The sequence below is a fragment of the Herpailurus yagouaroundi genome, unplaced genomic scaffold (genome assembly GCF_014898765.1).
Source record: "Herpailurus yagouaroundi ecotype Mexico unplaced genomic scaffold, PumYag 197, whole genome shotgun sequence".
Taxonomy (NCBI): domain Eukaryota; kingdom Metazoa; phylum Chordata; class Mammalia; order Carnivora; family Felidae; genus Herpailurus; species Herpailurus yagouaroundi.
In genome coordinates this window covers 10,690,762-10,704,867 of record NW_024412428.1, presented here as the reverse complement: position 1 = coordinate 10,704,867, position 14,106 = coordinate 10,690,762, and the positions used below count along the sequence as shown (strand labels likewise).

The 14,106-nt window shown below is 41.7% G+C and overlaps 1 protein-coding gene across 8 annotated transcripts in view; it reads right to left on the bottom strand.

Moving 5' to 3' along the window:
- Positions 1-14,106, bottom strand: part of FRY (FRY microtubule binding protein) — a 447,912-nt gene that overhangs the window by 212,669 nt on the left and 221,137 nt on the right. For all 8 annotated transcript variants that reach the window (XM_040448149.1, XM_040448142.1, XM_040448144.1 and 5 more), the window contains one exon: positions 4,192-4,391. In XM_040448149.1, the coding sequence (XP_040304083.1) occupies positions 4,192-4,311 (120 nt within the window). In that variant the 5' untranslated portion in view covers positions 4,312-4,391. The remainder of the gene's footprint in view (positions 1-4,191; positions 4,392-14,106) is intronic.

Genomic DNA, 14,106 nt, shown 5'->3' with positions numbered 1-14,106 from the left:
ATTACTGATAGCTGAGGGATAAATAAAGACCTCTTAGATAAATAAGACCAAGTGATTTACCACCCACTGACTCTTACTTAAATAATTACAGAAAACATACTTTGGGAAGAAGAAAATTTATGTATTTATTTAAAAAAATATTTTTTAAAGTTTATTTATTTTTTGAGAGACAAAGTGTGCACAAGTGGGGGAGTGGAAGAGAGAGAGAGGGAGACACAGAATTGGAAGCAGGCTCCAGGCTCTGAGCTGTCAGCACAGAAACCGATGGGGGGCTCAAACTGCTGAACTGTGAGATCATGACCTGAACCAAAGTTGGACGTAACCGACTGAGTCACCCAGGGGCCTTGGGAAGAAGAAAATGTAAACAGAGGGAAAGAGTAGGAGACAAAAGGAATGAACATCCCTATTATTTTTTTCTATACTTTTTAAAATATGAAATAAAAATTTTAAAAAGCCACAGATAACCCAAGTTAGCTTAAGACACTTGGCATGGGAAAGGTAAAATAATGGTAGGACTGGGCAAAAGCAAATGCTATCAACTAAGCCCATGAAGTGGGGCGCCTGGGCGGCTCAGTCGGTTAAGTGTCCAACTTGATTTCAGCTCAGGTCATCATCTCACGGTTCATGAGGTTGAGCCCTCACGTTGGGCTCCACACTGACAGCTTGGAGCCTGTTTGGGACTCCATCTCTCCCTCTCTCACTGCCCCTCCTCTCTTTTCTCTCTCAAAAATAAATAAATAAACTTAAAAAAAAAAAACTAACCCCATGAAGCAATACTGACTATTGCTGACAATTACTGACTAATCCACCAATATTAATAGATACAACCTGAGCATCTTTTGAGCACAAGGAACAATACTGCTAAACTAGTGAAGAATGTTTGCAAAGAAAAACAAGCTAAAATGTAATTTTGGTAGAATATTTTTCCTTCCTGTCTTTTATTTTCATTAAAGTTAGCTATTTGGATATTGGAAACTCATAGATACAACTTTAATTTTGATGTTGTGTATAACTGATCCCACGCAGGCTGATGTGGAATTTTGAAGAACTTAGTCTTTTGAAAGTAAACTGAAAAATAGAGGTTCCTGAGTATTGCCATAAGTAATAAATCTCTACTTCCAACTTTTTGAAATTTACCCTTACCACTCCCCTACAAGTTCCAATTACATTAAAGACAAAGAAAACAACTTTGTGATTTGATACAAAGCTACATAAACTCAGGCTTTTAAAGGATTCAATGTCTTTCAAATAGACCTATCTGAGCAAGAGAAATAGTAGTGAGCCTTTATTGGAATTCACTTTAAATGTATTATACAAACATCAAAAATAACACCTCTTGGGGTGCCTGGGTGGCTCAGTCAGTTAAATGTTCGACTCTTGATCTCTGCTCAGGTCATGATCTCCTGGTTTGTGAATTCGAGCCCCGTGTTGGGCTCTGTGTGGGCAGCGTGGAGTCTGCTTGGGACTCTGTCTCTCTCTCTCTCTCTCTGCCCCTCCCATGCTCACGCTCCCTCTCTCTCTCTCTCAAATAAATAACGCTCCTCTCTCTCTCAAAAAAAAAATAAATAAATAACACCTCTTGCTATGGCTACAGAACTAACAAATGCACAGTAACATTTTTCGAATCCAGCAGTGAGCCGCAAAATCGACTCCCGTGTATTGCCCCGTAAGTGCACAAGTACAAGGACAAAAATTACTAAGCATTTTTCAGCAGACCAGAAACGGATATGGCACGGAAGCTTACGTCTCTGCCAAAAAGTACAGGGGGAAATAAATAGCCCTTTTTAATAAAAAGCAACAATACTGAAATTTGATTGATACATTTCTTGAACATAATGTTCTTCTACCTGGCACTCAGCATCCAGTGGCCTGTCACTCTAGGCCCACAATAAAGATTTGCTGGTGAAAAGGACTTACACTTTTTCTTTCCCATTTTTCCTGTTTAGGGACGTTTAAGGCGTCTCACTGAAAGGAACAAAATTGTCTACCTCTAATTAAAAGAATGCTATGGCACATAGATTTTCAGACGTGACGTTTACTCCAAAAAGAAAATGCCATCCAATCAAATGCCAGGCTGAGTGAAGAAAAAGTTAACCCCAAACTACCCCACTTAATAAAGTTTCAAATAATGGCATTTAAACTATTATTTTGGAAAGAGGGATGGCTCAAAAGATGTCAGGGCCTAGTCTTAGCATCTCTTTAAACTTTGGTACAACTTCCCAGCTCCTTAGGGAAATGCACTATGACAAACAATTTCAGAGACCCTGATCTGCCACGGTGAAGGAATAACTCCTCCTTGTGCCTTACTGCTCTCTCCTCCTTAAACTCCCCCGTGACCTCTGGACCCAAGCTGGCTTCCCACCCTCCGCCAGGGGAGGGAGTCCGGGCAGCCTCAGAATCTACCCAGGCGCGCAGAGGGTTCACGGGATCAGCACAATTTGGGGCAATGAGAATTTGGGTACTTGATCTTTGGCCAGTTTAAGTTATAGGAGAGCCCTGTGTTGGCTGGTTGTAAGACATTAAAGAAGGTATCTTCACGTGTGGACGTCCACGTAAAGATGCAACAGAGTGTAGAGGGTTCAGAGGCGGGCTCTGAAGGTACTAGGCTTGAGTTCATATCAACACTGTGTGGCCTTAGGCAACTACTTCGCCCTCTCTGTGCCAACGTTTCCATCTGTAAATGGGGATATAAATACTACCTACCTAAGGTTATTGTAAAGGTTAAAGGAGACACTAAATGAAACACAGTGCCAGGCACGTAGTAAGTACTCCAGAAATATTAGCTATTATTAGCAGAAAGAGTAGCAGAAAAATAAATTTCAAAAATAAGTGAATGTGGAAAAGGTACCGCACCGAGGTGTAAATGATTAAAACTATAAAACCAAGAAACATTCCCTAATGGGAAGGTAGAATTCATAAAGATAACCTCCACTGATCTAATAAAAACTTTAAAATGCAAAATTTGTAACTGTCAGGCAACCATATACTTAACAAATATTCTTGAATTTTGTTTCCTAACTCTTCAATTGTGCTTCTTACAAAGGTCATTTTTAACAGATGATGTCGAACATCATCTGCTATGTATTTGTTTAGAGACTTGTTGTGGGTTTAACACCATCATACTTAATTATTTTAAGCTCTGGTGCTGCAAAGCAAACCTCTCAGCGTCTTATGCCCCAGGATCCTCTCAGGAGGTACAAAGCCGAGCTTCATAGAAAAAGCTGTGTCACTCTGGATTCCTTGCCTTTTCTCCTACTGGGTTTCTCCCGCCAAGGTCAGAAAACAAGTAATCTGAATCTGCCCATTGGCCTTTCTTCCTTCCTGACTGTCCTTTTGAGGTTCAGTACTCTGTCTTTAGAGCCCTTGTTAGAGCAATTAACATAAGGCTGAAACACATGCCTTATTTTGTAGCAGAATCATCTGCAAAGAAAGATACTGACGTCCACGGACGTTATCTGTCTAATAAGGGACCTAAAGGTAAGTGAGCCGAGATCTCCTGTCCTCCGACTTTCAGAAAACAAAGAGGTGTTTCTGAATGACTCACCAAATAACTTCTTCAGACAATAGATCGCTGAGACCCTACGTTCTCAAACTGGAAGTCCAGGAAGCCACTTGAAGAATGATTTTTTTTTTCTCATTTACTTTAAAAACAGACAAAAGATTCCGACTCAAGTATAAATGCATGGCAGGGACTCTGAACACAGTTTTTCTAGGACTCACACTTCCTGTTTTTAAATTATGCTTATTACTGTTCAAATGCAGTAATGAAACATGCCACAGAAATGTATTTGCTAAGGATTCTTTTAAAGTTCTTGACTCTCTGTTTTTTTTAAGTTTATTTATTTTGAGAGAGAGAGCATGAGTGGGGGAGGGACAGAGAGAGAGAGAAAGACAGAGAGAATCCCAAGCAGGCTTCACACTGTCAGTGCAGAGCCTACAAACCGTGCGATCATGACCTGAGCCGCGATCAAGAGCTGGAGTCTCAACTGACTAAGCCACCGAGGCGCCCCTCTCATTTTTTTCCCCTCTAAATCGGGAAACTTAATCATAATCTTTTAAAAAAATCACCTGTGGAATCAAAAACACCTTTGGAAATCTGGGGGAAAACAATCCATCTTTCCTCAGAGCTTTAACGTTCTACTATATTTAGTATAAAGACGAATTGAAACAGGTGTCGTGGCACATACTCACCAGAGGCTCTGCCATGATGATGCGAATCTTGCGCTCAGCCTGAGTGGTAAAGTTGACGAATAAACTCTTGAGGACATATTCTCCTGGTTTACTGTCTGGGTCCACGTTGATGGGTAACATGGTTGGCGGCCCTTTCTCTCTCTGTGTGCCAGAAACAGGTGGAACTGGAGGCTTGATATAACCGTTGCCAACTGGAGAAGCTGAAAAATACAACAGATGTTCTTACCGGCTGAAAATAACATCCTAAATATCCAGATTGGCTGTATTAAGCCATCAACGTACGGATATGAATCATATGAAGAATGCTGCATTTGATGTCATAACCTGGCCGTGTTCTTTAGGAATGGTGTCAGGGGCACTTGAGTGGCTCAGTTGGTTAAGTGTCTAACTTCAGCTCAGGTCACGATCTCACGGTTGGTGGGTTCAAGCCCCGCATCTGGCTCTGTGCGGACGGCTCAGAGACTGGAGCCTGCTTCAGATTCTGGGTCTCCCTCTCTCTCTGCCCTTCCCCAACTTGTGCGCTCTCTTTCTCTCTCTGCCTCTCTCTCTGTCTCTCTCTCTCTCTCTCTCTCTCAAAAATAAATTAATTAATTACAAAAAAGGAATGGTGTCAGAATGTAACTATTTTGATTACATTAAGTTTGCAGTATGCCATGTTTGATAATCTCAAAGTATTTCTGGTTATTACATTGCTTTAGGTAAACTGTTTCTTTTTTAAATTTTTTTAATGTTTACTTTTGAGAGAGAGAGACAGAGTGCAAGTGGGGGGGGGGGGGGGGCAGAGAGAGGGGGAGACACAAAAACCAAAGCAGGTTCCAGGCTCTGAGCTGTCAACACAGAGCCCAATGTGGGGCTCGAACCCATGAACCGTGAGATCATGACCTGAGCTGAAGTTGGATGCCCAACCCACTGAGCCACCCAGATGCCCCTAGGTGAATTATGTTGTAAGCATACAACATAATTGTTGATGTTGAATTATGAATCCTACAACATTTAAGATGTTTTTTGCTTGTTTTTTATGTGCCAGGGAAATGGACTAAGAAAATATATATGGAAAAAAAGTGATTTCCTGTCCTGGTTTTCCTAATGGCCAGGAGCTCTCCGTGCTTCATTCTAAAAAAGGAAAAGACTTCTGGGGTGGTGACTTCCAGAAGTTTCCATGACCCAGAAGTTTCAGAAGCCCATTTGGCTCTTGCTCCTGAAAGAGATGCCCCTCTTGAAAGATTAAAGGCTCAGGCAGTGCCCCATCTATGCCATCCGAGATGTGCATTTGACTTTTCACTCACGCCACCATTCGGCTCAAGTTGGGCTACCTCTCCTCACCTCTTCTAAAATGTGCAGGTTCCCTGCTTGGATTAGATCTTGAACAGAGGCAGCTGTGAGAGTCCCTAGTGAGTGGCCTCCTTTTAGAATGCAACAGAGTCAGACAAGTATTTTAATTTGACAGAGAAAGCAATTTTTATTCGTAAATGAAAATTTCACGTCTCTCTACTTTTTACTGTACTTTGGCATGTCAAATTCTAACATGCGCTATCTCCTTCCACCTAAGTACTTGTGACATGGTTGGTCATGATAGCCAATGAAAGAAATGTTGAGTTAAGTGGCTTAGGACAGGATGATGATAAAGTAACTTTTTGAAAGTTTATTTATTTATCTCGAGGAAGAGAGAACAGGGGAGGAGCAGAGAGAGAGAGAGAAAATCCCAAGCAGACTCCACACCGTCAGCATAGAGCCCAATGCGGGGCTCCATCTCACGAACTGTGAGGTCATGACCTGAGCCAAAATCAAGAGTTGGACGCTTAACCAACTGAGCCACCCAGGCGCCCCAATAAAGTAGACTTTTTAAAGGAAGGCTCTCCAGCTCAGGGTGGCTGAATACGGAGATTAAAGAAAAGATGAAGAAAAAAGGGGACTTCATTTGGATGCTGGTTTGGATAGCAAGAGAAGGGTGGCCTGTCACTGATAATGAAAGAGGGAAAAAGTTCTCCAGGAAAGCTGAATACTTTTCTCAAAACTGAAAATAAACTCAAGTCTTCTCTTCCCTTCTTTCTATCCCAAGTAAAATTCTGAGGAAGCCAATGAAAAATTGTATTTATTTTATCGGATGACAAACATGTCCTTGTGTTAGGGTCTATCTCCTCTTTCCCTATGCTCCTTTCTCTCTAATCCATTCGACCTGCCACACAGTTGAGGGGACGCTTACATCTGGAGGATCTTCCCATATCTCAACTACCAGCACACTTTATGGCTTCTCAAGTTATAAAACTAAAACATGTTTTATGTATGTTATTCCATTTCTTCTCCATTCTTATGAGCTCCATCCTGGTCCAGGCCTTTGGAAACTTATGGCTCAATTACTATAGCAGCCTCTGTGCTGATTTTATTTCATTTCTTTCATATACCAAATTTTTCTTTACCATGGCTTTACATTTTTTTTTTTCAGTTTATTTATTTATTTTGAGAAAGACAGAGACTACATGAGCAGAGGAGGGCTAGAGAAAGGGGGAGAGAGAGAGAGCGTCCCAAGCAGGCTCCACACCATCAGTGCAGAGCCCAACATGGGGCTTGAACTCACGAAACCATGAGATCACGGCCTGAGCAGAAACCAAGAGTTAGACGCTTAACCAACTGAGTCACCCAGGTGCCCCTTCACCATGGCTTTAATTATAACTTTTTTTTTCCTCAATATTTTCACTGGCTCTTAATTCCCATCCAGCCTTCACACATGGTCTGGTTTTGATAGCCTTCAGCAGTTTGCTTCCACCCTGTCCCCAAGCCAGGCTGATACCCTGGCTGGCCCAGGAGCACACTCTTTTTCCCTATGCCTTCCTCCTTTCTCTCTTCCTGCTCCTTTCCACTCTTCTCTGATCATCTAACTCTCTTGTCCTTTCAGAGCCACGTGTAGATCGATCTCCACAAAACCTACCTCCACCTGCCCACTCTTCCCTGGTAAGTCTGTATTACCAGATTTAGACACTTAACTCATGTTCTTTGGCCTTTTACATCCTACATTACCTAAGAAAGACTCAGAAGATAGCTGACAAGAGAAGTAATTATCAGTTGGTCACACAGTTTTGCCAAGGCTTGGCCCCATAACTGAACCATATACTCTTCTCCGTGTTTTCCTCTGAAAGTTCCCGAATAAGACTGTAGCCTCCTAGTCTAATACAGAGTTCTTTATACAGATAATACTCAGTAGATCTCCTTAAGTAACAACCTGAAATGACACCTTACTTTATTTCTGTACATCTTGACTCATAGGGAGGGAGCTCTCAGAGACGAATCAGTAGTTAGAGTCATTAAAGGGAGAGGGTGCAGTACTTGCAAGGAAGAGTCATTAGTTAAACAGCACTTGAAGCTGCTTCCTAAAAGGCATGATTGATTCTAATCGGACATATTCAAAATCAGGTGATGCAAATGAAGTTCTGGTCGGTCACTCCTCTGCCTTTACCTGCTTCTCCTCAGTGCAGGTGCCTTTTGGAAATGGGAAGCCTGGGATCCCAAGACCAACTTAATAAAGGGACTAAGGTCTCCAGGAGGTATTTTCCTCACGTTTCCAGGGCATTGTGCCATAGGGCTGGAAATTGGAATAGAAACTGAGAGTGTCTAAGTGAAGGACAATCTTTCATTACCTTTAGTTTTCCACAGGATTTAATCCATTTCTAGAAGACAGCACTAATCAGCTTGATGTAATACATAATTGCAAGATCAGATCCATAATTGAAAGACTCTGGGGCCTAAAAGTCCCGACCCCAGTGAGAGAAATTTCAAGAGTGACCTCTGGCAGTCTTCTGAAATGTTGCGTCTTGAACCAGATAGCTGAACTCCAGATACCAGGATGTGTCTCTGATGAATATTCCATTTAAACGGCCAAGGTACCAATTCACTGCTGTCATAAAAAAAGTTAGTCACCTGTACCTCACAGCCAGACATCCTTGTGAGTGCAAGAGTCTACACAGCCTTGGAGAGGAACTATCCTAGCCCAGCAGAGCCCTGTGTCAGAGCTGAAAGAGATTCAAGGGGAGGGCGCCCATCATTCCTGTTTTAAACAGATCAGCTGGGCATATAGAGATGCAGTAAAATTTAATGGGGTAAATGTCCTTGAACAAGATCCACTCTGTTTTAATAGCTCTCTGTATCCTACCATAATTGATTCATAACAAATCCTAGCCTTTTGTCGGAATAATTTTCAAAAGTAAACATATGATGCAGCACCTTTCAGGAGCTCAGTTATTTGGTGACAATACATATTCCCTGGTAGTCAAAATTGAGTCACAAAGTCTCTACTAGTCTAAATATGAGAACATTACCACTAGAAAACATCATTAGATTTTTCCCTGTGTACTTGCTTTTAATCTACACATAATTAAGATCCACTGTCCAGTTTTGAAGTTCACAGTAGTCTGGAAAGAGAAAATTACAAGGAAAGACGCAACATCTTGGGTAGAAACGCTAATAGCAAAAGAAGGGGGTGGGGAAGGCACTACTCTAAAAAGGCTCTGTAACTTAAAAATGCAGTTGTGTGAAGCCATTTGGCACAAGGCCACAGAATCAGACACTCTGACAAGTGTGGGGGCAGTGACAGATCCATCTAGCATGTTGTCACAACTAATATTCATGATGATGACCTTAAGTCCTATGGAAAAGCTAAAATAAGTTTGATAGGTAGTCCTGTACTTGAGAAGGTGGGAAGAAGAGTGATGTAAATTTCCAAAAGGTAAGCCCAAAAAAAAGGTTTGGGGTATAAAGGGTAAATAACAACCTTAAGAATTTCACTCTGAAGAATTAATCTCTTTCTTCATAGGTCTGATTTTTTTTTTTTTTGAGAAAAAGAGAGAGAGAGACAGAGACAGAGAGAGGGGGGGAGACAGAGAGAGAGAGAGAGAGAGAGAGAGAGAGAGAGAGAGAGAGAATCTTAAGCAGGATCCATGCCCAGAGTAAGCCCTACTCGGAGCCCTGATCTCATAACCATGAGATCAGGACCTGAGCCAAAACCAAGAATAGGTCGCTCAACTGACTGACCCACCCAGGTGCCCCCATAAGTCTAATTTTTAACTGGAACTTATTTTTTATTGCAACATACAAACCACCAATGCAGTAATAGTCACACTTTGGCCCCTTTCTGGCTCTGCCGAAGCAGGCATTACTGTCTGAATCGACTCTTCCCACCACGGTGTTGCCACCACTTTCTGTCCAGCCAGGCAAGCAAGTCGCCGGAGGTCAGGATTCCCTCCCAGACTTCGCAGAGACCGTGCCATCCAGCTGCCTCCATGGTGGGGCCTCTGGAAATAGGGATCCCTGATGATGAAAGGGTCCTGACAGGTCACTGTTATCTTCCCCACCTAAAAAGACATGTTGAAGGAACGATTTAATTTGCTAGATTAAACGCTTTCTCTCATTTAAATTTTCCTGCATGTGATAACTTTTTGAGCTTCCTCTCCATCTGCTTTAACCATCTCTCCTTCTCTTCTTCAGCTCATCTCCCTATTTGCACACATCAGCTCCACGTCCCTAGAAAGTCACTCAGACCTGGGTTCCCGTGGGCGGGGAACGGAGGCGCGGGCCACAAGGGCATCACGTTCAGTTATTAACCAGGACCTTCCTTACTGAAACTTTTGGGAATTTGCCTTCTGTTTAGATTTTCTCATTGACATTTTCCTCTTGGATTTGACACGTTCTAATTTTTCTCCATTGCCTTCTTGTATCTTAAACGGGTTTTGCCGATGCTATTATTTTAGCCCAAATTCGGTTTCTATTTGGGTTTGCAGGATGGCTTCAGGAGCTCCTTCCCCTTGTTCCCCGAGTCTCTATTTCTTCTAGTAAGCCGGGCCCATTCCTTAGTCTGGAAGAAATTTGTTTGAGGCTTTTGTGGCCCATTCATTAGCTCTTTATTAGATCTATTTCTAACTGCAAACGATGATCTCCTGAACGTGACTATTTTTTCCCCCAGTGTCATTGACTAATAACATGATTTTTAGGCTGGCCGCTCTTAGCTGGCTAAGGTCTTCCGTAAACTTTCCCTAAATTGCCAACATTTCCAGGAATTATTAACTTCCGAACTGCGACACCAATACAAATACCCCACAACTCATAGTTGGGCTACGTTTTTATTATGTCACTGAAAGGAAAGTTAATGTTATAATGCGTTTCCTCACATGAATGTCCCAGAGGCTGTAAGTGGCCCCACATGTTACAGGACAACCACTGGTTTTCTCAGTCAGATTTTCAGAGAAGTTGATCCCCTCACTTGTTAAGGCTGTCATTCATTCGTTCACTCATTCATTTCGACCAATATTTCTTTAACGAGTACCTGGGTTTCCAGCACTGTTCTAGGCCCTGGGAAGGTAGCAGTCAACAGATAGTTCCCGCCCTCACAGAGTTTACGGTTTGCTGAAGCAGGACCATACAATCCACAATGTTTTGTACACACACACGCACATATACACCGCAAGTCAAACTGCAAGTCAGATCGCAGTACGTTCAAAAATGAAGGGAAATTAAACACAGTGAGGGAATAGAGGAATGTTCAAATGTTGGGTTTGGAACTGCCGTGGAGAGCAACAAGAGCCGTGTGCATTCTTGGCATCTAAGGAAATCCAAACACACTTGGCTTGGGCAGGATCTGCTTCCCTGACCCATCCTTTTGACCTGCCCATTTTTGCATCTGTTCTGGTTGGGAATGAGAATTTTAACCAGGCTGTGAAAAGCATGAATCAAAATGCCCATTGGACACGCAGCCTTTTCACCTCCCCTCACAAAGTATGTAACTCAGGAAAGAGGCCCATCCTTGCCGGCTTTTTTCCCCACTTATAAAGACAGACAAGCGCAGTTAGTTGTTGACAATATTCAGTGCTTGCTCTGATGTTCCCAGAATGGGAATCAGACTCTGAGCGTTTGAAATAAAGAAGAAATGGTTTCCTTTTCTTTTGAAGTGCCCCTGAGATTATATGGCGGTCACTGTTCAAAGTCGCTACTCCTCTTAGAAATGGAGGTCCGTTTAAACAACTCTATTTCCTACAGATCACTGTAACCTATCTTTTAACACAGGAGTAGATTGATTAGATTTCTTTGTTCACAGTTGGATATATGTTATTCTTTCTGCCAGTTCTCAGCACCTCATTTGTTTTGTGGGTTCTAAGGGCAAATCCTGTCAGTACCCAAGTGCTGGGATCCTTCTTGAAGACTTGATGTTTCCCACCCCCCCCCCCCCAATCCCTCTTTTCCTGTAAGACTTTTTCTGTTTACTGGCATTACAGGAACATTTCATAAAACATAACAAACCCAGAATGACGCAGCTACTGTGAGAACATGTCACACTGTGTATAGAACTATAATAAATTGTCCACTAATGCATTTATAAGGGTGCTTAAGAAATGGTATTTTAAAAGGTACTGCAAATACTCAAAGTGACCAGAAACGTTAAAAGTCATGCAAAATACATTAGGATAAAAAGAAGAAAAAATCCTGCAAATGTGATAGGAAGAATTATTTTCCTCTGAAGGGTATTCTTAAGAAACGGAAAATGTTGAGATTTAAAGAAACAATTAGTTTGAGCAACAGAAAAACATTTCTTAACAAAGAGATGGATAACTCTTAATTTTATATGTTTCAAAACTGGTCAAGAAGAGAGTACAAGGCAAAAATACTCAGAAATGCTTTTTGCCTTGGAAGAAAAATATATTCAATGGCATGGTAAGTCCCTCTTAACTAATTTCTGTAAAATTCTGGTAATGTGAAATGTTCCTTGCATTTTCGTTGATGAAATGCATTCTTCCTTTCTCAGGCTACTTCACTCTCTCCATTCTCTAGTCCTCAAATTGTGTGCCTTCAAGTTTCAGGGTCCACAAGATGGCTCTAAGATAGTTACTGTCTCTTTTCTTATATATATAAATTTTGTTTTTACATTTATTTATTTTTGAGAGACAGAGTGAGACAGAGCGTGAGCGGGGGGAGGGGCAGAGAGAGAAGGAGACACAGAATCCGAAGCAGACTCCAGGCTCTGAGCAAGAGTTCAGCACAGAGCCTGACACGGGGCTCAAACCCACAAACCGTGAGATCATGACCCGAGACGAAGTCGGATGCTCAACCGACTGAGCCACCCAGGTGCCCCATGATAAATAAATAATGTCTTTAATACTCAAAAATAATCTTGGAAGGCCAACCGCTCTCACTTTTACAGATAAGACCATGTAGGTGAAGAGAGGTTAAGTGTCTTGCCTAAGGTCACAGAGTGGTTGACCCAGGATCTGATCCCATGTATATCTTCTGAGCTTCTTGTATGATCCTGAATTTAAAAACAAACCAGTTGTTTATGAGGAAGGCTGAATAAAATAAGTTCCCTTACCCACAGTTTGGCCCTGGTATGAGCCAGTTTGGGGACTTCAGGGGACGAAGAAATAAAATACAGATGTTGTGATCTGGAGAATGTGCCAGCCACAGAGGTCCATCCTGCCAAGTTCTCTGTCCCCTTAAACTCGAATGCATCTTTTAGCTAGTATAAGGGCTTTGGGAAAGCTAAGAGTATAAAACAGAGCCAAGAATTGAAGACCCATAAAATATACGAAATCTGATTACTGACATACATTAGAAAGATCTAGAGACCATTCCTTCCTAGATATACTGATGATATCAACTTTAACTGGTTGTTATTCTAACAAGGAGCAAGTGAACTTCTGTTCAGTCTGCAACCTCTCCACACCATTTTTGTCTTTGGTCTCCTAGAGACTGGATACCCGGGAGAGAGTGAAGGAGTTCAATAAAGAGAAAGTAGGCATCAAGTCACTGCCCTGTTTTCTTTTCTCTCTTCCTTTGACTTACAGTATTTTATCTTACAGAAATGACAGTAACACTTCGATGGCTGCCTTTCTAAATGTCTGTCATCTGCCAAGATGCAATTACATGGACCTTCCCCAATTTTCAAAGTAGGTACTGTCATCAGAGCCTGAACAAATGTCTGCCAAGATCTGTGAGCAAAGGAAGATGAGGTTACATTGACATTTCAAGGTCCTTTCTCACCAAAAGGAGATCGAATAACCTTCTACAGGCAGGATAATCCTGAATTTCAACTTCCTTCTTCTCAGCAAAACAGACAAACTGCTCTCATTCATGTGCCCTCCACTGACTGGCCTCTCTGCCTTCTCTCCTTTTCTTTTCTTCTCCATTTTCTTCCTCTTCTGGCTTATTTTGTGCAGCACAAATTAATTTGCCATGCATTAAGTCAAACTTTGGGATAAACTGGACAAGGCTTTGTATTTTGTTTTTAATGGTAACTTTCAAAAGGCTATGCTGATTTACAATGTGAATCGGTGGTGATCAGAATCTCGGCATGTCAGACTTGCCTGGAAGGCTGCACCCCACCTGATTCAGCAGGTCTGGGATGGGGCTCAATAACCTGCATTTCTAACCAGTGATAACCAGTTCTAACTAATCCTAACTAGGCATAACCGGATTATGCCAATGCTGTTGGCCCAGGAGTATAGTTTGATGTCTCTGATATAAATAAATGGGAAAACAAAGAGGACCAATTAATCCAGTTAATAACATTGTTTTTCATTCCATTTGCCTATAGATATGCTTCATTAACTTTAACTAAGTTAATGCTCTGGAGGCAAAACATAGGAAGAACACCAAATGGGGAGTCAAAGGTCCTAGTATGGCTCCATATGAACTTGGGGGATGAACTTGTACCAACTGGGCTTCAGTTTCCTTATCTGTTATTTTTAAAGAATCCAGGCCAGGTTGTCCTTTCTAGCACCAGTATTCATTCTATGACTATATGAAATATATAGTCAAAATTAATAAAACATCACTTATTCAATACTTGCACAGTTCAAAGAATTAACACTTACCCATCAACAGATGAATGGATAAGGAAGATGTGGTATGGATGTATGTGTACATATACCTACGGTGCAT